The following is a 22402-nucleotide window of genomic DNA, read 5'->3' as shown; positions in this document are numbered from 1 at the left end:
GAACTTTGTAAAAATGCTAAAGAGAAAAGTTTTTGGTGTCTTTGAAATGTTTGTAGATAAATTCAGGCAAAGAAATTATTAGATTGCAATCATTTGGCTATGAACAATTTTGTTAAATCAGTTGAAGAATGTATACAGTGCTATGTAATGAAACTTTTATTAGGCACTATAAGTGGTGATGTTTTCTTTCAGTGTTTAAAAGCAGGAGTTAAAAGAAATAAAAGCAAGCCAGAAAGCATCTGTGTTAATGCAAATTAACTAACTGATAAGGTAGAGGCCGCTGAACCAGGAATGTCTAAGAAACACATACGAGAAAATATGGGGTAATTCCTCTGTTTTGCCTAGAATCAACAAGAGTATTTGTATATTTTAAGTATTTAACTGCCCAGAAGGGGTGGACCTCTGTTTTTCTTTCAGATAATCAAAGAAAACTAATGCCAGCTGCACAGCATTCAACGTACCATGATTTACTGGCACAGTCAAAATTATGTTGTGTGTTCTATGTTCTGTCTTGTGGTGTTTGTCTCGTGGCCAGAATTGTTGTGTTTAATATTTTCATGAGATGGTCTGATTTGAACTCAAGCGGAAGTGTTGGATTGAAATGCAGATACTTGTTTTGTTCAACTTAGAATACAAAGTGTTTGGTTACATCAGAAAATGTGATATACTAAAGTCTAATAGATTTTCTTAAGTAAGAGAAAGAAACTACATTGGCCAAATCTTTTAATTGAGAATTGTTGTTAAAATTTGCATACTGACGGTCTTTGGAAGCAAGGACATGCACAGTTAACCCACTCCCCATATTGTACAAGGGATCCTTCTGGCTACCTCATCTTTTTTGAGGTGAGGAGACCACATCTGTACACAGTATTCGAGATGTGGGCGTACCATGGATTTATATAAGGGCAATAATATATTCTCAGTCTTATTCTCTATCCCCTTTTTAATGATTCCTAACATCCCGTTTGCTTTTTTGACCGCCTCTGCACACTGTGCAAGTCCCTTGGCTGTTTTCTAAACCTACAAGGCTCCAGCCTCTTCCCGGCTTCAGGAAACTGATGGGGAAAGCTCAGCCTTGGGCTTAGGAGTTCCCCACCCCCAGAGCCCTGTTAGCCATAGTCAATATCCAGGGCATCTGTGCAAGGAGAGCTGGGGTTTCATGGGCGCCACAGAGCTCGTGTGCAGCGCCGAGCACCGGCCACGAGAGACATAAAGCCCGGGAGTGAACAGCCGCCGCTGCTGACAGCAGGTGCCTGGTACAAGCGGTCACCCACCGCGGCTCTCCCCTAGCCCAGACAACAGCGCGGGTCTAGCCCTGGGCGGGGCGGGGCGGACCGGACCGGGCCGAGCCGGACAGCCCCGCCGGCTTCCGCCCCTCCCCCGGGCGTCAGGGACGCGCCGGGCCCGGACCGCGCTCTGCCCTGTCACACCGCCACCCCTCCCCCAAGCGCCCGGCCCGCCACACTCACCCGCCGCCTCGCTCGCGCCGCCGCCGCCGCCGCCGCCTCTCTCTCCTCTGCGCCACGCGCGCGCGCAGCCGTTAGAAATTTTGAGTCCCACCGCCTCGCACGCTGATTGGCAGGGAGCGGAGTGACGTCGGCGGAGGCCGGGCTGCGGCCGTGGCACGCGGGGCGTGGTTCGCTCGCAGTGACGTAAGGCGAGGTGGGCGGGAAGCGGGAAGCGGGTGTTTGCGGGCTAGGTGGGTCCAGCCTGTCAGCCGCGGTCGCTGTGAGGTGGGTGAGAGGGGGGAACGTGCCCCTCCCCCCCCTTTATTATTTAACAACAGAAGTGAGCGCTGCCCGCTGCGGCCCGGGTCGGGGGCGGTGCGTGCTGATTGACTGCGCGAGGCTGGGCTGGGCTGGGCTGGGCTGGGCTGGTTCGGTTCGGTTCGGTTCCTCAGCGGGTCCCCCAGCGAAAGAAGCAGCGCGGGGACTGGACCCCGAGAACAGGCCGCTCGCTATAGGGGGAACAGCCCCCCACCCCGGGCCGCCTCTCGTGTGTTTTTTCCTTTTCAGCATTTCGCTTTCGGAAACTCAGTGGGCGGTTTGGCGCAAGGCTGCGAAGATTAACCCCCCCCCCCGTATGTCAACATCAGCACTCAGCTGAATTCGGCCCATACACCTGCAACCAGGGCTAAGGGGTCTCTGCTAACCCCGCACACAGGATTTTACTTTCAGTGCCTAATATCTGACCAAGAAAAGGGACTCTGGCTCCCCCTCAAAGACTCCATTCAACCGAGCAACTTTGCTCACATGAGTAAAGTTACTTATGTGCAGGTGTTTGCATGAGCCAAGTGTTCTTTATTAACAAGAGGGGCATCTCTGCTTTGTTCTTGAAATTTCCTAAGACTTTTAAAAGAAATGTTCTTGCTCAGTTTGATTTGCGTTTTGTCAAGAAAGGCAAAGTCCTCTTTCAATTTAAGAAATATTTTCCATCTGAGTGGGTTTTTTATCTCACGGCTACTTGGGCACAAGATTTTATATCCACCAGGTGATGAGGCAGCCCTTTTGTTACTAATGACTTCAGTAGGTCTGTAGGTATTATTAGTGCCTGGGGTAATATTCCAAATGGTGAGTTCTACCACTATGTTACAAAAGGAAAAAGATAAGTGATTGGTGACACTAACAAAACTTTTATCCAGATGTGCTAGCTCACTGAGATAACAAAAAAATAAAAAGGGAGTGAAATCAGGAGATAGCCAAGGCATCTAATAGACCAGACCTCAAGGATTTAGATTGGCTCCACTAGTTGAGCTTTAAAATGCAGAGTTGCAGGCAAAAGGCCATATAATTAACTAGTCAACAATGTAACTAACTGGATAATTACACTAGTTAGGCACAGTGCATATATATAAAATCTAAATCAAGGAAAAGGAAAATACACAATTATAGGCGCTCAGAGTCCAAGCTTCCTCTCTTCAGAGAGGGATCTGGTAACAGCTTGTTGAGTTTGATGAAAAATCTCCTTCATAAGCTCAAGGCATCTGGGCAAGAGTGGCTGTCTGGACCCCATTCTTTGCTAAGACCATCAGATATGGATTTCCTAAGTATCTGTGCTGCTTCCCCTCTAATCTGTGTATAGAAAAACTCCAACCCCAGAAGAGAGAGCAACCGGTGTGCAGGGGGATGAGAGGCAACATGCTATATGTGCACGTGGTGAAGAAAGGGGACTGGTTGTGAAAAACTGAAAGGGAAGTGCTCACCAGTCCCATGCACTGTTTTCTTCAGCAAGCCGATAACTTTGCATTATGCTATTGGTTTCATCTACCTGTGCTGCTAACCGTGCATCAATCAGTTAAACTGGGATCATCTGGTAAAGTAATTTAAAATAAACCCAACAATTAGCTGGTAAAATTAAAAGGGAGATAGAATTAGAGACAGAGAGAAAACACCAGAGGAAGTTGGTAAAAAATCAAAACAGTAGCTGCAAGGGAAGGGGCACCTTTATATTTTGTGTCTGGTTGTTTAGATAGTAATTGTGGCTTAGGTATAAACAAATCTTGGGGCTGTAGCAGGGCAATAGAAATTAAGCATATTGGCTGTATTATACGTACAAAGGTACATGTGGTGTCAATGAGTGGCTCCATCCTATAGCAGTGGTTATTGCTATCTTCTAGCATCCAGTGTTTTACATACTGTTTTGCCTCAGGAAATCTCCTAAAACTTAATGTATGGTTGCCCATTTTATCCCTTCTGCACTAGATTATCTGTAATATCAAGGAAGAATGCCAGTTCCTTGTGCACTTGAAATAAGGTAACACACTACTTTATTTCTTAGACTCCAGGACCCTAACACACAAGAATCAAAATCAGAGCGAGACAAAGCAGGTTGTTCCCCAAACAGAGAAGCACAACTTAATCCACTTTGCTCTAGGCTGACTCTTTACAGACTGACTGCTGAAAATCCAGGTCACACGCTTCCCTACAGAGCCCCCAAGCAAAACCAGAAAACCCTTATACTTCAAGTGACAGCTTGAATTTTTAATGCAGAGTTCAATGCCCTACTGTATCATTATGCACAGACAACCTTAATTCTGCCACTTCCTAACTTTCCTGTACTTGACCTTGCAACCTTAACATTCTTTTATTGTAACACGTGTATGGTATTTACAGTATCTCTACAAAACACACTGTAGTTTATGCACACATTTATGTATTTCATGGTACATGTTAATATGTGGTATAAATGTAGTTGGCAGTCATGCTACTTCATTCAGGCCTTGTCTACACTACAAGACTATTTCGAATCTACTTAAGTCGAATTTGTGGATTCGACCTTATGAAGTCGAATTTGTGTATCCACACTAAATACAGTAATTCGAATTTCTGAGTCCACATTAACGGGGCCGGCGTCGACTTTGGAAGCGGTGCACTGTGGGAAGCTATCCCACAGTTCCCACAGTCCCCGCTGCCCATTGGAATGCTGGGTAGAGCCCCCAATGCCTGCTGGGGGAAGAAATGTGTCGAGGGTGGTTTTGGGTAACTGTCGTCATTGAACCGTCAATCACGCCATCCCTTCCTCCCTCCTTTAAAGCGCCTGCAGGCAATCTCTTCGTGCACTGTTCTGGTCAGTGATAGCGCGGACGCCACATCACTGCAAGCATGGAGCCCGCTGCTATCATCGTCGTTTTCTCCTCCTCGCACTTTATCGTCCACCTCTTCCACAGTCAGCTGCTGAGCAATTGGGCTACTTTTCAATGGTGCTGCAAGCACTGGGGGACCACAGGGGACGTTTTACCAACATGAATGTCGTGTGGCCGGGCAAGGTTCGTCATGCGTGTGTTCTCAGGAACTGTGGGCTGCGCATACGCCTGCAGGAAGATAGTTTCTTCCCGGACCACGAAATAACTGTTGGGGATGTGCAGACGCCTATAGTCATCCTAGGTGACCCAGCCTGCCCGCTAATGCACTTGCTCATGAAGCCCTATACAGGCGCCTGGGACAGCGACAAGGAACTCTTCTAATCCCAGCGAGCAGCGAGCAGCGTGACCTGTGGCTGGTCAGTTTTTTTACAGAGAAGCTGAACGTGCCCCTGTTTCTTTACCCAGTTACTGTTGACTCTCCTCTTCGGTTACATACCCCGTTCACCCCGTTTCCCCCATTTCCAACACACGTGTAAAAATAAAATACATGTCACACTGTTACTTAAGAGAGGTTTCTTTATTCATGACTTTTCGTTAAAGGCTTGACACTGGGACGCAGACTGTGTTGGGTAGGGTGTGCGCTGATGTAAAGACCGCCTGTAAACTCAAGAAATGACAGGCTCCTGCTCCTACAGCGGTCCGCAGTGCCGGAATGCTTCTTTCAACGGAGCCTGCCATCCCTCTTTTTCGAATTCTGTGTGCGGGGGGATATGTGACCTTGTGGCGGAGGAGGACGGATACAGATTCCTCTGCTGCGTGACTCTGCGGTCCAGGACAAGGACCGCTGTCTAAGATCTGTAACCGCCCTCCCCCGCTACAAAGTAACATCCCCACCGCCCACTCAGAACCTGGAAACCACCTCCCATACCGACCATGGTGCCTACAGACTGCACTGTGTGTGTGACCCGCTGCTGATCCTTCCCCCGTGTCTGTACCGTGTGAAAGGTGCCTGTCCTATGCAATTAACAACCCCCTTTCCCCCGCCCCCCATTGAAACACAGTCTTCTGTGGAAAAAAAAATCAGAAACATTAATTAACAGCAAAGTATTTTTATTACTTAAGTAGACAGTTAGGTGATGGGACTGGGATTGGGACTTGTGTGAGTCAGGAAGGGAAGGACTTCTGAAAAAGTAGGGTATGGGAGCTTTTGGGTACTTGAGCACTCTGCTGGGGTGCACTGACAGTATTGACGGCCCCGGGCGCCCCTCCTCCTGGTTCTTTTGGGTGAGGGGGGTATGTGACTTTGTGGCGGGGGAGGGCGGTTGAAGATACACTGCAGGGGGGCTCTGTCCTCCTGCGGTCCTGCAGAACATCCACAAGGCGCCGGAGCGTGTCCGTCTGCTCCCTCACTAGTCCAAGCAGCGTTTGAGTCGCCTGCTTGTGTTCCTCACGCCACCTCTCCTCCCGTTCGCTGTGTGATCGCTGGTACTGAGAGATGGTCTCCCTCCACTGGCTCTGCTGGTCCGCCTTGGCTAGGTAGCAGCCCATACGTTCATCGACTATCTTGTCCCTTGTCTTTTTCTTTCTCCACCTAATCTTTGCCAGCCTCTGCGAGGTGGATGCTGTGGCAGGTCTGGAGACAGTGGAAGCTGTGAGATGGGAAACAGCGAGTGAATTCCTTGCAAAGATACATTTTTGCGAACAAATAACTGAGTCTAGGCTGTCTCTGTGAATTCTGTGTTGAGACCCCTGTGCCTGGTGGGGCACAAATCATTTTCACGATGAATTCTGGGTAAATGTCGCGATTCAATCCTTCCTCCGGGAAAGCAACGGCAGACAATCTTATCGAGCCCCTTTTCCCGGAATTGCCCTTGCACACGCCATAGCGTGGCAACCATGGACCCTGTTTTGCCTTTTGTGTATGTCACCGTATGTGTACTAGATGCCGTTGACAGAGGCAGGCCAGCAGCGCTACACAGCAGCATGCTTTTGCTTTTGCATGACAGCAGGGATGGTTACCAGGCATACTGCACCGTCTACCATACCATGAATTGGTAAGAAGACGGTAATAAGATGCTCATGGTTACCTGTCCTTTTGCACTGCACCATGTGGTGCTGTCATAAGTGCCCCTGGCCGATCAGCCAGGGGCGCAAAAGCAAAAATTGGGAATGACTCCCTGAGTCAATCCCTCCTTTTTGGTATCTAAAAATAGAATCAGTCCTGCCTAGAATATGGGCAAGTGTACTAGAGAACCTCTGTATCATAGAACCAGAGAGCACAGCTGCTCTGTGTCCGATAATACATAAATTTTGAGCTGAATGCTATTCACAGTGGGTGATCCTGAAACAACCCCACCTGCTCATTCCGGCCTTCCCGCAGCCTTCCTGGGCTACCATACCATTGTCCCACCACTTCTGTGATTAAGTCATAAAGAGTGCAGGAATAAGACACAGGGACTTGTTTGTGAGAAATGAGTGGAAGGAAGCCTCCAGCTGCAATGATAGTCCAGGCAGGACATTAATTACTGTGGATGAAGGAGACCATCATCCTGCTGATAGTCCAGGGGCAATTGAATCTTTTCTTTACACATGAAGGGTGGGGGCTGATGAAGCTCAGCCCCCTGTTGCTATGATGAGGACGGTTACCAGCCATACTGCACCATCTACCATGAAAAATTAGGGCCAGGCGCCCTTGATCGACCTGACCGATGCTAGTACGCATGGTTACCAGTCCTTTTGCACTGCCCCATGTGCCAATGGGCTGATGATGACGATGGATATCAGTCATACTGCACCGTCAGCCACCCATGGCGGGGGGGGGAGTGAGGATGTCGTTGTTCAGTGCTGCAGCATCGCATGTAACTGCAGCATTCATTACGGATACGGTGACATCTAACAGAGTCAACACAGGACCGTTTCCCCTTTCACTTCTGGGTGTAGGGGGGGGGTTGCGTAAATTGCCGAGCTATGCCCTGAGCTACCGCGGACACTGTGTTAGACCCTAGAAGCATTTGGAGCTCAGCCAAGAATGCAAATGCTTAGCGGAGACAGCAGGAACTGTGGGATACCTTGCGTCCTCATTCCCCCCCTCCCTCCATGACCGTCCATGATATTCTTTGGCTTTCCGTTACGCTCGTCACGCAGCTGCGTGCTGAGTCTCTGCTATGCCGTCTGTCTGGAGATTTTTTAAACATACTTTGGACCAGGCGTAAAATTACTGTAATTACCCTAAATAGATGCAGGAGTCTCCGAGCAAGATCACCCTGAGGACGGTCACTGAAGGAGATAGAGAGCGCATGCTGCGTGAAAGCTAGCACGAACCAGGGCCCGATGCAGCCGTGCTCGGGGAGGCAGTGCTCCATGAGTAATTAATGAAAGCCTCGCGCGGAAAAGTGTGCTACCACGGAGCACCCAATAAGGCAGCTCTCTCCAGGAACCTCCTGCTGATGCTTTTCGAGTAACCCCAGGAGAGCTTCGTGGAGATCTCTGTGGAGGATTTCTGTTCTATCCCCATATATAGAGAGACCTCCTTTTCACACACTTAAGATTCCTGTTACATTAATAATAAAAGTTAACATGGTTAAAGCACTTACCGACTGCTCCTTCCCCTGATTCAGGATCTGGGTTCATGGCCGGGGAGGGTTGGTAGGGGATCTCCGTGACGGTGATGAAGAGATCCTGGCTCTCCGGGAAACCAGCGTTGTAAGCGCTGTGGCCTGCCTCGTCCTCCACAAACCCTTCCTCATCTTCCCCGTCCGTGAACATCGTCAAGGAACTGTCCGTCGACACTGCCCCATCATCAGAGCCCATGGTCACTGGTGGGGCAGTGGTTGCAGGCTCCGTAGCGTCCATTTGCCGCTTTGATTTTTTGGTAGCCTTGTCTGGGGTCCTTGATTTTCACGCGGCGCTGCGTTGCATCCCGCCTGTATCCTCTGTCTCTCATGGCTTTGGAGACCTTCTCGTAGGTCTTCACATTCCCTGTTTTGGAGCACAGCTCCGAAACCACAGACTCCTCGCCCCACACACCGATCAGATCAAAGAGTTCCCAGTCAGTCTATGCTGGGTCCCTCTTTCTATTCACAGATCACATGAACTCCTCTGCTGGAGAGCTCTGCATCGTTGCAGGTGCTGCGGAGCTCGCCCCGATGTCCAGCCAGGATGTCAGATTCAAAGTGCCCAGACAGGAAAATGAATTCAAATTTTCCCGGGTCATTTCCTGTGTGGCTGGTCAGAGAATCCAAGCTCGGACTGCTGTCCGGAGCGTCAACAGAGTGGTGCACTGTGGGATAGCTCCCGGAGCTACTAAGTTCGATTTGCATCCACACCTAGCCTAATTCGAGCTAGCCATGTCGAATTTAGCGTTACTCCACCTGCCGGGGTGGAGTACCAAATTCGAACTAAAGAGCCCTCTAGTTCGAATTAAATGGCTTCCTGGTGTGGACGGTTGAGCGGTTAGTTCGAATTAACGCTGCTAAATTCGAATTAAAGTCCTAGTGTAGACCAGGCCTCAGTCAACTCCCCCTTGTAGGCTTTGGGCCACAGGGCTTACATTTACATAATACTTTTCTTGGCTATATAACTAATTGTTGTCTTTTTTTAAAGAGAGTGGAAGAATGCAGGAGAAAAGTATACCAGCCAGTAATACAGGGATAATGAGAGCCACTCACTTGCTGCAGTTACCGCAAGAAATGCTGACTGAGATAATCATGTACCTTCCTGCTGCGGAAAAATCCAAGGTCCGTGCCACATGCAGTTTCTTCAAGGACCTGGTTGATCAGCCTGTTGTGTGGCAAAAGAGTACCATTGTCCTCCGACGCATAAGCGCTTTCAACGCCGAATTCTGGGACATGCTTCGGAAAAGAAAGATCACTTCTGTAGAAGTGAAAGACATTAGGCTTAAGCAATGGCAAAAGCTGCTGAGGTTCATGCCTGGTCTGCTAGATGTAACTGTGGATTCCCTCTGGAGTGAGGAAATCCTGCAAGGGTTACAGCTGCTCACAGATCTACAGAAACTTCACTTGAAAACGTGCTCTAGATTATCTGAGAGAAGTGTAATCATGGAAGTTGTGCGCTTTCAACGCCTTACTCACTTGTTGTTGTGTGGCATAACCTTCTTAAGTGACAGTGAATTGATCAAAATTGCTTGCTTACAAAACCTACATACGCTCTCATTGCAGACTGTGCAAAAGGCTCTTCCTGAGAAAGCACTAGAGTATGTTTTATTCCATTTACCAAAACTCAGAGAACTGTCACTTTCTTGTATCCTGAGTAAGGAGCATTTTTTGTTATGCCTCAGTTTGCCAGATAAACATCCCATCCCTTATTCTTCAGAAGGTGAGTGTTGTTTCTATAGGCTATATTTATATTCAGAATTATGGCACCAGTCCTGCCAGCTCTGATGCAGGTGTTTCACTTTGCTACCATGAGAAATCAATAGGACTACTCAGGGTGAAACTTTAAATATATGCATAAGAGCTGGCAGGATTGGAGCCGTTGTTGCTCAAAGGGTTTCATGCTGGCAGGGGCTGCTCCAGGCACCAGCACGCCAGGGGCGGCTGTAGGCATTTTGCCGCCCCAAGCACGGTAGGCAGATTGCCTTCAGTGGCTTGCCTGCGGAGGGTCCGCTGGTCCCGCAGCTTCGGCGGAGCCTGCGGGAGGTCCGCCGAAGCCGCGGGACCAGCGGACCCCCCACAGGCACGCCTACGGGAGGTCCGCCAAAGCCGTGGGACCAGCAGCCTGGCGTGCTGGGGCCTGGAGCCGCCCCTGCGGCACGCAAAGTGCGTGCTTGGGGCGGCAAGCCGTGGGAGGCGCTCTGCTGGTCGCTGCGAGGGCAGCAGGCAGGTTGCCTTTGGCGGCATGCCTGCAGAGGGTCTGCTGGTCCCACGGCTTCGGCGGACCTCCCACAGGCGTGCCGCCGAATCCGCAGGACCAGGGATCTCCCGCAGGCAAGCCGCCGCGGGCAGCCTGCCTGCTGTGCTTGGGGCAGCAAAATACATAGAGCCACCCCTGCACGCTGGGTATATTAGAGTGTGTTGTTAGTGAAGATTTATTCTTAACTGTATCCGCTTCCTTTAGTGGACTAGGTTAAGATTTTCATTGCATTACTGTTTTGATATGTCGTAAACATGTTTCCTAAAGCTTGAGGAGTATTTTAAACTGAATATATAAATAGCTTTTTCAAATTGTGATCATGGCTGGGATTTTTAAAAGGGACTTAAGGAATTCGGTGTCCCTCTCCCCTGAATTTTGATAGCTTTTGGATGCTAGACTCCTTTGGGAATTCCAGGCTCTAAAAATAAAATATGGGGACCCGTGATTAGGCTGTAGAATATAATCACAGCCCAAAAGGAGGATATAGTTCTTGGCCAAGACTTTCAAAAGTGACTTGATTTTAAGTGTGTCTGTTTTCTGATGTCCAAATGGAGACACCTTTAATGGGTCCTGATTTTCAGAAAGAGCTGAGCACTTGTCCTCAAAATCAGGCACAAAAAACTTACCTCGCCCACCTTGTCTCTCCCAAATCACTAGTAATTTTTTTTTTAAATCTTGACACACACATTTAAGTATTGTAGCATTTTTATACTTCAGTTTTACACTTAAAGCAGAGATTCAACCTCTTTGTTTTGTATGAAAAATCCTGTGTATCTTTACCAACTTTACAGCACATAATCAGAGAGAACAGAGAAAGTTCTCTGGGGATCGTCAGCTGAATTTGTTCCTTAGTTTAGGAATTTTAAATAATTTTAAAATGGACGCTTTGTGAAATTTCCATATCTGACCTTTTTTTCAGACCCTTCTACTAACCAATGATTAGTTTGTTTATTGTTCAAACTTTCTAGATAACTCATTGTCAGATATCTTCCAGTTTGGTTAATAATTTGGCTTAACTGCAACCTAATTTATTCAAAGTGTGGGGATTTCACCCCTATCTTTCCTGTTATATTCACTATGTGCTACCATAAGTATGAACCTAATGTAAAGACTTATACATAACTTGTGCCTTAATATTGGAAAACAAATATCTCTGGGATGTCAAATAAGTACTCCCCCCCACCTTTTCAGTCATCCACTATGTTTAGAGTCGCATCCTGTTCCAAAACTTCAGCTTCACGCTCTGGCCTTGAGGCAAACTGGTTATAACCTTCTTTCAGAGCGTTTCCTGGATCAGCTCTCCACTATCCACACACTGACTGTTTGTTACATCAAGGACTTTTTGTTACACTCAGTGGATGTCTTTGGACAAGTGCTGAAGAACCTACCAAACTTGACAGAATTAAATCTTCTATGTAAGTTGTTTTTAAGGTTGAAGTGTTTTTGGGTTTTGTTCTGTGCAGGCTTAGGAAGGTTTGTGGTAGTTTCATCTTCTGTTAAATGGTGACTGGCAAGACAGCAGAGAGCTTATTTTTATGGATGTTTCTGTTGGCTGATATATCTTAATATTGTCTCTGAAAAAATCAGTTCCCCAATTCAGAATCTGATTGGCTTGACTGTGTTCATTCAAACTTGACTGAAAAATCAGTCTAGATATCTACCATTTAATGAAGCTGCTGCCTTGCGGCTCTTAATGGCTTCCTGGTTTCCTTCCCAGTCCAGTTGACAGACCCCCAGTACTCCTTATCTACACTTGGGATTTTCCCCATTTCAGCCATGGACGCAGCTGCACCTGTGATAACCCCTATGAAGTTCTAATCCTCTCTATAAGGGCTGGCCTATGCTGAAAATTTAGGGGTGTGAAAAATCCATACCCCTGAGAGATGTAGCTATGCCAACCCAACCCTGGTGTAGACAGTACTAGGTCAATGGAAGGAATTCTTCTATGGACCTAACTACTGACTCTAGGGAAGGTGGGTTAACTACAGTGATGGAAGAATCCCTCCTGTCACTATAGTTAGTGTCTACACTGAAGTGCTACACAGTTGCACAGTTGTGCTGCTGTAGCCATAGGTGCCGGCTTCTTCTGGGCCCCAGGGGTGCTCAACCCCTCCGCCCCCAGCCCCACCTCCACCCCGCCTCTTCCCACCCCCACTCTGCCCCAGAGCTGGAACACCCACAGAGTCGGTGCCTATGGTTGTAGCATATTAAGTTTAGACAAGTCCTAAGTCACAGGACTGGACGTTTTTATTTTTATTAGGGGAGCAAAAGATACTGTTATTAAGCTAAGCACTTGAAAATGCAGGTTTTGAAAATGTAGTCTTCCTAGAGAGCCTTTGTGGTTAAGGCACTAGATGGTACTCAGGAGATCCAAATTCAGTTCCTGGCTCTGCCATGGATTTCCTCTGTGACCTTGGGAAGGTCACTTACTCTCCTCAGGCTTTACTTCCGCCTCTATGAAATGGGGATGGTGATACTTCCGTTGTCTGTCTTGTCTATTTAGATTGTAAGCTGTTTGGGCAGGGACAGTGTGTCACTAAGGTTACATCTACACTACAGCCGGGATTGACGCTCTGAGATTGATCCACCAGCGGTTGATTTAGCAGGTCTAGTGAAGACCCACCAAATCGACAGCAGATCGCTCTCCAGTTGACCCCTGAACTCTACCCCCGACAAGAAGAATAAGATAAGACCCCCTGCAGTGTAGACCCTGCAGTAACTCCACCTAAGGTATGTCGACTCCAGCTACATTATTCACGTAGCTGGAGTTGCATAGCATAAGTCGATTTACCGCAGTAGTGTAGACCTAGTCTGTGTGTGTGTGTGTACTGCACCTAGCACAATGGAGCCATGATTTCAGTTGGGCCTCTAGGTGCTAATGTAACACAAACATTGGTTTTATTTGTACCTTTCATGCTTTTGCACTGTCTCATTCTTGCTGAATAGTGGATGAAAAACATAGAACTTTGGTATCTATTAAAAAAAAGTAGACAAAGTTTACTTAAAAAAAAACAAACCCTGATACTTACTTTGAAAAATATTGTCAAGAAAAGAGTCATAAATGTCTTTCTATTTTGTCCTCTCTGTCTGCTTTTAAAGGGATCTCCAATTTGGATATGTTTGTTGATAACATTCCTTCCAGCCTTGTTAAACTAAGTGTGATTGGAACCAAGCTCTCAAACTCTGCTCTCAGCTGTTTGTCTGACAAATCCTGGAAGCTAAGAGAAATGGATCTAACCCTCTCATATGGATTTGATGAAAAGACTCTGAAACAATTTCCCCATCTCTTTCCACTGCTGACTAGACTCTGCCTTAGGTATGACCAAACAATGTGCTGCAGATATTGAAGAATGAAAGAAACTTACTACATTAGGACTTGTATGTTACAAGCTGCACTGGTCTAACTAAAAGTGTGAGGTTTTTAAACCAATTTTTAGATAAACTGGTGCAAGTCTGTGTGTAGACATGGCTGTAGTTAACACCCCTTTAAAGCTAAATAAAGAGGCAGCACAAAGCGATTAAGAAGGGGGGGGGGTTCTTTATTTACCCTGTTTTGTATCTCCTGGGAGTTATTTATCCAGTAAATGGAAGTGAAATAACTAAATCGGTTGTAATTCACACCTCTGACTATTTCAGTTTGTCTGTTTGTGAATAAATGCCCTATTTTGAAATAATTCAGTACAAAAGAAATCAAGTTATTCAGAAATAAGAGTATCAATAAACAGGCTTGAACTGCAATAATTACAGATGTGAAATGTAGCCACATTCAGTATTTTGGTTCCATTTACCATGTGAACAAGTCCTTGCTTCCACACCATCAGTTTCAGCCCAGTGTATTCGGGGGAGAGGAAGGGCAGGGCAGGGGAGATATCTCCCTTATCATGCAAGTAAAGCTAATAGGCAATTGGTAGTCAGTAGCAGGAGCAAGTGTTTTTGCTCTCACAAGTGCTAAAGAATTGTGGGCATGGGAAACTTGCCCTCATTTCCTTATCCTCTGAATATACAGGGAGACGTGAGCAGGAGGTGAGTTGACCTTGTTGACCCCCACATGAGACGGCTAGTGAGCTCGTTAGTTGACTTCCAAAGAGCATAGGAGGATGCCATGGTGAGGGTTGTACGATGCCAGCACTTGCAACTGTGCAATGACGCTGGGTAGCCAAAAACTGAAGGACCGAGCAGGGAAGTGAGAAGCTGGAGTAAGGGCAGAGCCATAGTCTCTGGCAGGAGAATAGTACACCTGGTCCCTCAATATTCCTTCCCCCAGGGAAGTCTTTTTAACTTACTGGTTTCCAGATAGTGACGTCCAGGCCTGGTAGGCTGCCATTTTCACTCCTCCATCCAGCGCAGGCAGAGTTTTTCCTCTCTCCCAAGTGGTGGTGTGGGGGAGGGGCCTGGTAGCTCATCCAGCAGTTTGGGAGGATCTGACCTTTGAGTAGCAGTGAGCTGGCCAAAATGCCCTGATCATGCTTTGGAGTAGACATATAATTCCCTTTGCCCATCCGTATTCCGTAGGGCAGCCCTCTGGGATAAAAAGTTCTTTACAATTAGTTACATTACTAATCCTTTGTCCCTAGCAATGCTCACTGCTGGCATGCTTGTGCATTGACAGGGACGTGGAAGAGACCGGTTAGGCCACCCAGACCACCTCTAATCTCTCTGATTCTATGAACACACATCGCTGCCATCACTAGTGGGAGATTCTGGATCTTTAAGTCGCCAATACAGAAACTGTTATTTTGCTCTGTATTTCAGATGTCTCTCTGTTTGTACTGCCTCTGAAGCCCTAAATACAATCTGTTTTTCATCCGCAGTGGTTTTGTTTTGACTGACAATATCTTGTTGAGCTTGGCTAAAATGGAGAGTTTGCGAGAACTTGATGTTACTGATGGCACAAATCTAACAAAAGAAGCAATCCAGAATTTTCACATCACAACGGACTGCAGGGTACATCTCCTTGTAGAGCGGCATTCAGTGTCTTCTAAATGTGACTGCTTATGGAGCACGGAGTACACTGCCTTTTATTTTAAACCCACCACTGTTTACAGAGCTTTGATTGCTAAATGTACTGCTATCAGGAAAACAATGTTTCTGTAAAGTTCTGCTGAAATTCCATGTGAGGAAGAGAGGTAGTGGAAACAAACCTCCAACATTCTCTAACTGTATAGCTCTTCACTATAGCCAATGGCTTATGAATATGAAAAACAGAAATGCCTTCTTTGAGCCTGTAGCTCTAACAAGCCAGAACTGTAAACATAACTGGCATTCTATATTAAAATTTCTGAGTAAGTCTCCAATGGCCATTGATAAAACTCTACACTTCTGTTAATATGATGTTTGACTACATGTAAATTATATTTTTGTTTTACTCTGTTGTCATTTCTGCCTGGTAAATTTTACTGACAGTTTTAGCCAGCAGCTCAGACGTGGGAGACAGGACAGAGGAAATAAGAGAAGCTGTGGCTCAGGGATACTGGAAAGTAATTAAGGGAAACACAAGAAGGGAGGGATTTGTCAGCATGTAAGCCTCAGCGAAGTGCCAGAAAAAAGGAGGTGTCTGGGTGGATAAAGATGAGTTACCAAAAAAGTCAGGATTCCAGCAAATTGCACCAGTCACAGCATGGAACCATGGGGCCCTTCTAGTTAATCTTTAGCCATCATGAAAATTTATTTATTTATTTATTTTTTGGAGTCTTAGCCCGTTTTTAATCCATAGTGCCTCTTTACCTCCCAACCGATGATCACTTAGATTTTTTTAATGTCCTTATATGGGGCTTTTTGAAAGTCTAATAAACGATCAACCAGTTCTCCTTTATCCATAAATTTAAGACCTATTATTTTATTGTCCCATTCTAAGAGATTCATGAAACATGATTTTCCTTTGCAGCAATCATGCTGGATAGTCAAGTGGCTTCTCTCTCTAGTTTAACCATTTTACCTCATGTCTGAGTGAGGCTTATTGGTCTAATTCCCAGGATCACCTCTAGCACCTTTAAACACAGATGAAAAATATGTTACCTTCCACCAGGTATGAATTGCATATGTCTGAACTGGTGTGGAAAAGAGTTTGGTTTGTACTAGTACTTAAACCATTTTTAACAGGGCTTTGGAGCAGAGCTGGAGCATGAAGCAGCTCCGGAGCAGTGGAGCTGCAGGTTTTTGCCTGGAGTTGGAGCGGAGCTGGAGCACAGCTCCAAAGCCCTGATTTTTAAAAACGGTGTAGCTACATTCCATGGTTTACAACATTTTCTAGTGTAGGTAAGGCCCATATGAAGCTAGACCATTAAATGGAGGGCTTCATACCTAGTGTTTCAGGCTCTCTGTCTAAAAAAGGTGTGGTGCAGCATGTGGTTCATGTTTAGAAGGTTTGTTTCAACAACTCTAAGAATTATAACCTCAGTTTTTTTAATTAAAGCTTAAATTTTGCAGGCTCTGATGAAGCTCATAGCATTCCTGAGATCTGTATTGCACGTTGCTAGGTTCTACTACATTTCACTGTAACTGCTCCAGAAAAAGAGAGTGGCAATATGGTTCAGTGACTAGGACACAGGAGTAGGTGTCAGAGCAGCTACATTCTATTCCTGGCTTTGCTGAGTCACTTTGCCTGTGTTTTCACTCCTCTTTATCTGTTTTTGTCTATAGTATAAGCTCTTTGAGACAGGGACTTTCTCTTACTGGGGCCAGGCCTACACCATGTTTTGCTGGCATAGGCAATAGGCATATGGAAGAAATCACCTCTAACCATAGAATCATAGAAGACTAGAGTTGTAAGAGACCTCAGGAGGTCATCTAGTCCAACCCCCTGCTCAAAACAGGACCAACCCCAACTAAATTATCCCAGCCAGGGCTTTGTCAAGCGGGGCCTTAAAAACCTCTAAGGATAGAGATTCCACCACCTCGCTAGGTAACCCCTTCCAGTGCTTCACCACCCTCCTAGTGAAATAGTGTTTCCTAATTTTGGGTTGTATAAGTAGGGGCATTTCCAGCAGATCGAGGGATGTGATCATTCCCCTCTATTCAGCACTGGTGAGGCCTCATTTGGAGTACTGTCCAGTTTTGGGCCCCACGCTACAAGAAGGATGTGGATAAATTGGAGAGAGTCCAGCGGAGGGCAACAAAAATGATTAGGGGGCTGGAGCACATGACTTATGAGGAGAGGCTGAGGGAACTGGGATTGTTTAGCCTGCAGAAGAGAAGAATGAGGGGGGATTTGATAGCTGCTTTCAACTAGCTGAAAGGGGGTTCCAAAGAGGATGGATCTAGACTGTTCTCAGTGGTAGAAGATGACAGAACAAGGAGTAATGGTCTCAAGTTGCAGAGGGGGAGGTTTAGGTTGGACATTAGGAAAAACTTTTTCACTAGTAGGGTGGTGAAGAACTGGAATGGGTTACCTAGGGAGGTGGTGGAATCTCCTTCCTTAGAGGTTTTTAAGGTCAGGCTTGACAAAGCCCTGGCTGGGATGATTTAGTTGGGTTTGGTCCTGCTTTGAGCAGGGGGTTGGACTAGATGACCTCCTGAGGTCCCTTCCAACCCTGAGATTCTATGATCCAAACTAAACCTCCCCCACTGCAACTTGAGACCCTTACTCCTTGTTCCGTCATCTGCTACCATTGAGAACAGTCTAAATCCATCCTCTTTGGAACCCCCTTTTGAAAGCAGCTATCAAATTCCCCCTCATTCTTCTCTTCTGCAGACTAAACAATCCCAGTTCCCTCAGCCTCTCCTCTTAAGTCATGTTCCCCAACCCCCTAATCATTTTTGTTGCCCTCTTCTGGACTCTTTCCAATTTGTCCACATCCTTTCTGTAGTGGGGGGCCCAAAACTGGATGCAATACTTCAGTACTTCAGATGGGGCCTCTCCAGTGCCAAATGGGAATAATTGCTCCCCTCGATCTGCTGGCAGTGCTCCTACTAATGCAGCCCAATATGCCATTAGCCTTCTTGTCAACAAGGACACACTACTGACTTGTATCCAGCTTCTCATCCACTGTAATCCCCAGGTCCTTTTCTGCCGAAATGCCGCTTAGCCAGTTGGTCCCCAGCAGTGCTTGGGATTCTTCCATCCTAAGTGCAGGACTCTGCACTTGTCCTTGTTAAACCTCATCAGATTTCTTCTGGCCCAATCCTCTAATTTGTCTATGTGGAGGCCAAGAATTAATTAATAAAGGTTTGAAGGGATCTTAATGTATGTTAGCTAATTAGCAGAGGTTAAGCTGTTACCCTGTATCTGGTGCAGAGTGAATTGTGTGAAAAGTCGTTACGACCTTGTGAATTGCAGTCTTGTTTTCTGTTCTGGTATTGCAGACAAATAAGATAATGAATAGGCTTATGTATAAACAAATGCAAATGTTTACTTTTACTGTCTGCAAGTTTGCTAGCCACTGTCTGTTAAGAAGGTATAAAGATTGTTATGATTGTTTTACTAATTGAGAGAGATCTGTTCAGGACAAGGGGCAACCCAGTTCCTGACACTCTCTCCCTCTTGTGTTCACTAGAGTATTATAATAAAGTATTTGTTTTTGCTGCACCTAAACATAAGCGAGAACTGAGTTTTCTTCGACAATTTGGGGGCTCGTCCGGGATGGCAACGCCCACGGACACACAGACGGCTGCTACGGATCGTTCCCCTTCGAACCCCATGGCGCCACAATAGAGGTAAGAGACCTTTTGAAATCTCTATTGGGGTATCGGAGGAGGACTGTCTGTGGGGGACGTCTGTTTCTGTTGGGCTCACGCCATCTGAACTTTTTGACTGTGCAGCAGGATCAAATGCAGAGTGGTATTGGGGAGAGGCCCCAAGAAGGTTAGTTATAGCAGTACTGGGAACTGCTGAGTTGGCCAACAGGTAATGCATAAGGTAATGCATTAGAATGCACCGGTGCTGAGGGGTTTTTACCGCCTCAAGAGGGGTTGTCATACCGCCTCATGGTATTGGTCCGGACCAGGTAATGATGCATCTTGGTTAAAATAAATAAAAAAAAAAATAAAAAAAATAAAAAATAAAATAAAAAGAAAATTTTTTTAAAAAGGTTAAAAAAGGGTTAAATAGAGGAAAAGAGGCCTTGGTGTGTGTGTGTGTGTGTATACCTGTGTGAGTGTTCGTTGCTGGAAGACGCCCAGATTGCCCTGTGAAGCGATTGCTAATGATCAGGAGTAGTCTAACGCAAGCCCAGTAACTAGTGGATCTTTAGGAGATCCGACCCACGGTGGGCTGACTCAGCTTGGCATAGTCCGGCGAGGAAGCTGCCTGGGTCTAGGAGTGTGTGAACCCATTTTCCCTCCCTTTCCCTTCTGTGTGGGCTACTGACAATCTGATCGTCTCCCTGGATGCAATTAGAGTATGCGGGTTTATCTCCCGGAAATGGAGTCTTTAGCCGACGCTCTTTGCTGAAAGGAGATGTACGAGGGTCGTAGTCTTTCTTGTGAGTCTCTCCTGTACGTGAGTGCCCTGTAGGGAGGGATTCTTAGATTCTGGTCCGCTAGCGCGGACAGGGACCCCTTCAGTTGGTGTGACTGGAACATGGGGGGGGAACAGTCTAAACTTTCCACTTTACCCCCTAAGGGTACCCCAGCATATTACATGTACGTACATTATGGTCCTAAAACCTGCAGGTATTTAAATGATTGGAATCTGTACACGCGTGAAAATTCATTTAAACAATGCCCATTAGAAGGTACCTTTGAGTTAGATAAACTTACATGCCTCCGTGAAGCCCTTAAATCACACACCTCTGCTGCGCAGTGCGAGCAGTTTCTGTCTTGGTGGGAGGAAGCAACAAAGAGACTCCATGAGTCTCGGGTGCGGAGTCTGAAGGACTCCCAGGAGAAATTAAAAACTGAAGTACAAGATTTAAAACTTAAATGTCAGACATCCAAATGTCTTCCTGCTTCAGTGCAGCCCTCTGCTTCTCTTTATCCTCAATTAGTTAAACCTGAAAGTGAGGAGGAGACTACAGAAGATATAGTGGATTTTTTTAGCAGCATTCCACAGCCGCAGCAGGCTTCCCCCTCGGCCCCCCCTTCTCGGGCTGTGCAGGCAGTAATTGTTTCGTCGCCGCAATTATCAACTGCACAAGTTGTTCATTCTCCTTCTTCGGAAGAATTATCTTCTTCCCTACTGACTGACACCAGTAGTCCGGTTAACCCTGCTTCTGCTGATAACCATGCCGGCTACTTTCTTAGAAGCACGACACAGGCACTCCAGGCTCCTTTAAGGGACTTGCCTGGAGCTGGAGCGATAGGGGGGTTAATTAAGGTACATGCCCCGTGGACACCTGGAGATCTTAGAAACTTGGTGAAAGAATTTCCTAAAATCAGGGAGGAGCCAGTAAAGTTTAGAGAAGAGCTCCAGACAGTGATTCAGTGCTATAATCCATCTTGGGCAGATATTAATCAACTTTTACGAGCTGTACTGCCCGCCGAAGTACAGCAACGCCTTAACAGACAGGCGGCTTGGCCTGATGCCGACCCTGGTATTGGGGATGCTTTGACAGAGGCTAGGAATCGTCTCTTGACCTCTATTTCAGAAGTTTGTCCTAAGAAAACAGATTGGACCCTATGAGTAATACATTAAAGCTATTCCTTGCTGATGGTGCAGCTGATGGGCTCTTCAGCATTTGAAAAGGGCAGATTAATCATGCTGAGGCTTGCAGTTAAGAGGCTGTGTTACTAGCTTGTAATTTCCTGTAATCAATGTACTTTCTCTTCTGTGATTCTGAACAAACAGGTGCAGAGATAATTGTACCCTCTGGGCGCAAGAAGTGCCATGTCCTGTGCCTTTTAAGTAAGGCTTGGGAAAGTATAATAGAGACTCTCCCCTAATCTGCTACTTGCTCCTTCAGCTGGAGGCCAGAGCAGTTGTTTGGGAAGTGGCAATCCCTGATGTTGCTTCTTGCAGTGATTTCTCCATAGCTAATCTACTGCGTGCATTCTACAATTTATTGGGGAGGGGGTTCTATATGGGAAAGAGAAAAGAGACTAGTCAAGAACACAAAGAAGATGTAGTATATAGCCCATCCCGATCTCTCCCTCCGCCTTTTTGGCTACATGCATCTCTTTCCCCTAAAGCCTTGTCTAGATGAGAATCTTTTAATAATAAAATTCCTGCCATTGTTAACACTGGTTCAACTGCACTTGTAGGAGCCCCAGTGCAGACAACTCTCTGACTCAGGCAACCATTTTCATTCATCTATCAAGTGAACATTTTCAGAGCAAGTCTAATTGACAATGTGCTGAAAGCAGGTGCTAGAGCGCTGCTTTTGCTGCAGGTCCCACCATCGCTAATACTGCTGCAGCTGAACTGGTGTTGGCAACACAGGGTGTGGATAAGGATAAAATGCTTGTGTAAATGCTTTTGAGTATGTTTGCAGTTTCAGCTCCTATTGCACAAGTAGTTTTACAAGCTCCTAGGGGTATCTGTGCTTGCACACACCTACCTTTTATGGATCTCTCCACTGCATTTTAAGTAGCCAAGTGATCAGTGCTTTCCTGTGGCTGGTCCTGGGGTGAAGAATGAGTTCACCCTTGATATGACAGTATTGCCAAACCCAAAGTTTCAAACATCAAGAGTCCGGCCCAAAAAAATCACGATTCGTTTAAAAATTGAGATTTAAAAAAATATATATTTTGTGTCTTTTCAGTTTAACATTTTTTGGCTTTTCTCTATAACCACCAGAGCTAGAAATGTACCTTTAAAAGAAAAATCAGTGCTAGTTATAGAATCACATGACTCCAGGAGCATGGGCTTTAAGACAAGTCCAGAGGAGAGCAATTAAAATAATTAAAGGGCTAGAAAACATTACCTATGAGGAAAGATTGAAAAATTGGATTTGTTCAGTCTGGAGAAGAGATGATTAAGGGGAAATATAATAACAGTCTTCAAGTAAATAAAAGGTTATTATAACGAAGAGGATGATAAAGTGTTCTCCTTAATCACTGAGGACAGGTGAGAAG

The 22402-nt window shown here is 46.2% G+C and overlaps 1 protein-coding gene across 1 annotated transcript; it reads left to right on the top strand.

Moving 5' to 3' along the window:
• Positions 1-3375: 3375 nt before the first annotated feature.
• On the top strand, positions 3376-16103 carry LOC123361393. The gene is made up of 5 exons (XM_045001412.1): positions 3376-3403; positions 9185-9916; positions 11662-11868; positions 13553-13769; positions 15265-16103. Exons 2-5 carry the CDS (start codon positions 9196-9198, stop codon positions 15545-15547), a joined length of 1428 nt encoding a protein of 475 aa, XP_044857347.1. The 5' UTR covers positions 3376-3403; positions 9185-9195; the 3' UTR covers positions 15548-16103.
• The last annotated feature ends 6299 nt before the right edge of the window (positions 16104-22402 follow it).

Source organism: Mauremys mutica, unplaced genomic scaffold (assembly GCF_020497125.1).
Source record: "Mauremys mutica isolate MM-2020 ecotype Southern unplaced genomic scaffold, ASM2049712v1 Super-Scaffold_100583, whole genome shotgun sequence".
In the NCBI taxonomy this organism is placed as follows: domain Eukaryota; kingdom Metazoa; phylum Chordata; order Testudines; family Geoemydidae; genus Mauremys; species Mauremys mutica.
Note: the sequence above shows the minus strand (reverse complement) of the source record. Positions and strands in the feature narration are given on the sequence as shown.

Coding starts and splice junctions, on each gene's coding strand:
- LOC123361393 (XM_045001412.1), top strand. CDS start 9,196: ATGCAGGAGAAAAGTATACCAGCCAGTAATACAGGGATAATGAGAGCC. Junction 11,869..13,552: donor GACAGAATTAAATCTTCTAT/GTAAGTTGTTTT, acceptor CTGCTTTTAAAG/GGATCTCCAATTTGGATATG. Junction 13,770..15,264: donor CTGACTAGACTCTGCCTTAG/GTATGACCAAAC, acceptor TTTCATCCGCAG/TGGTTTTGTTTTGACTGACA.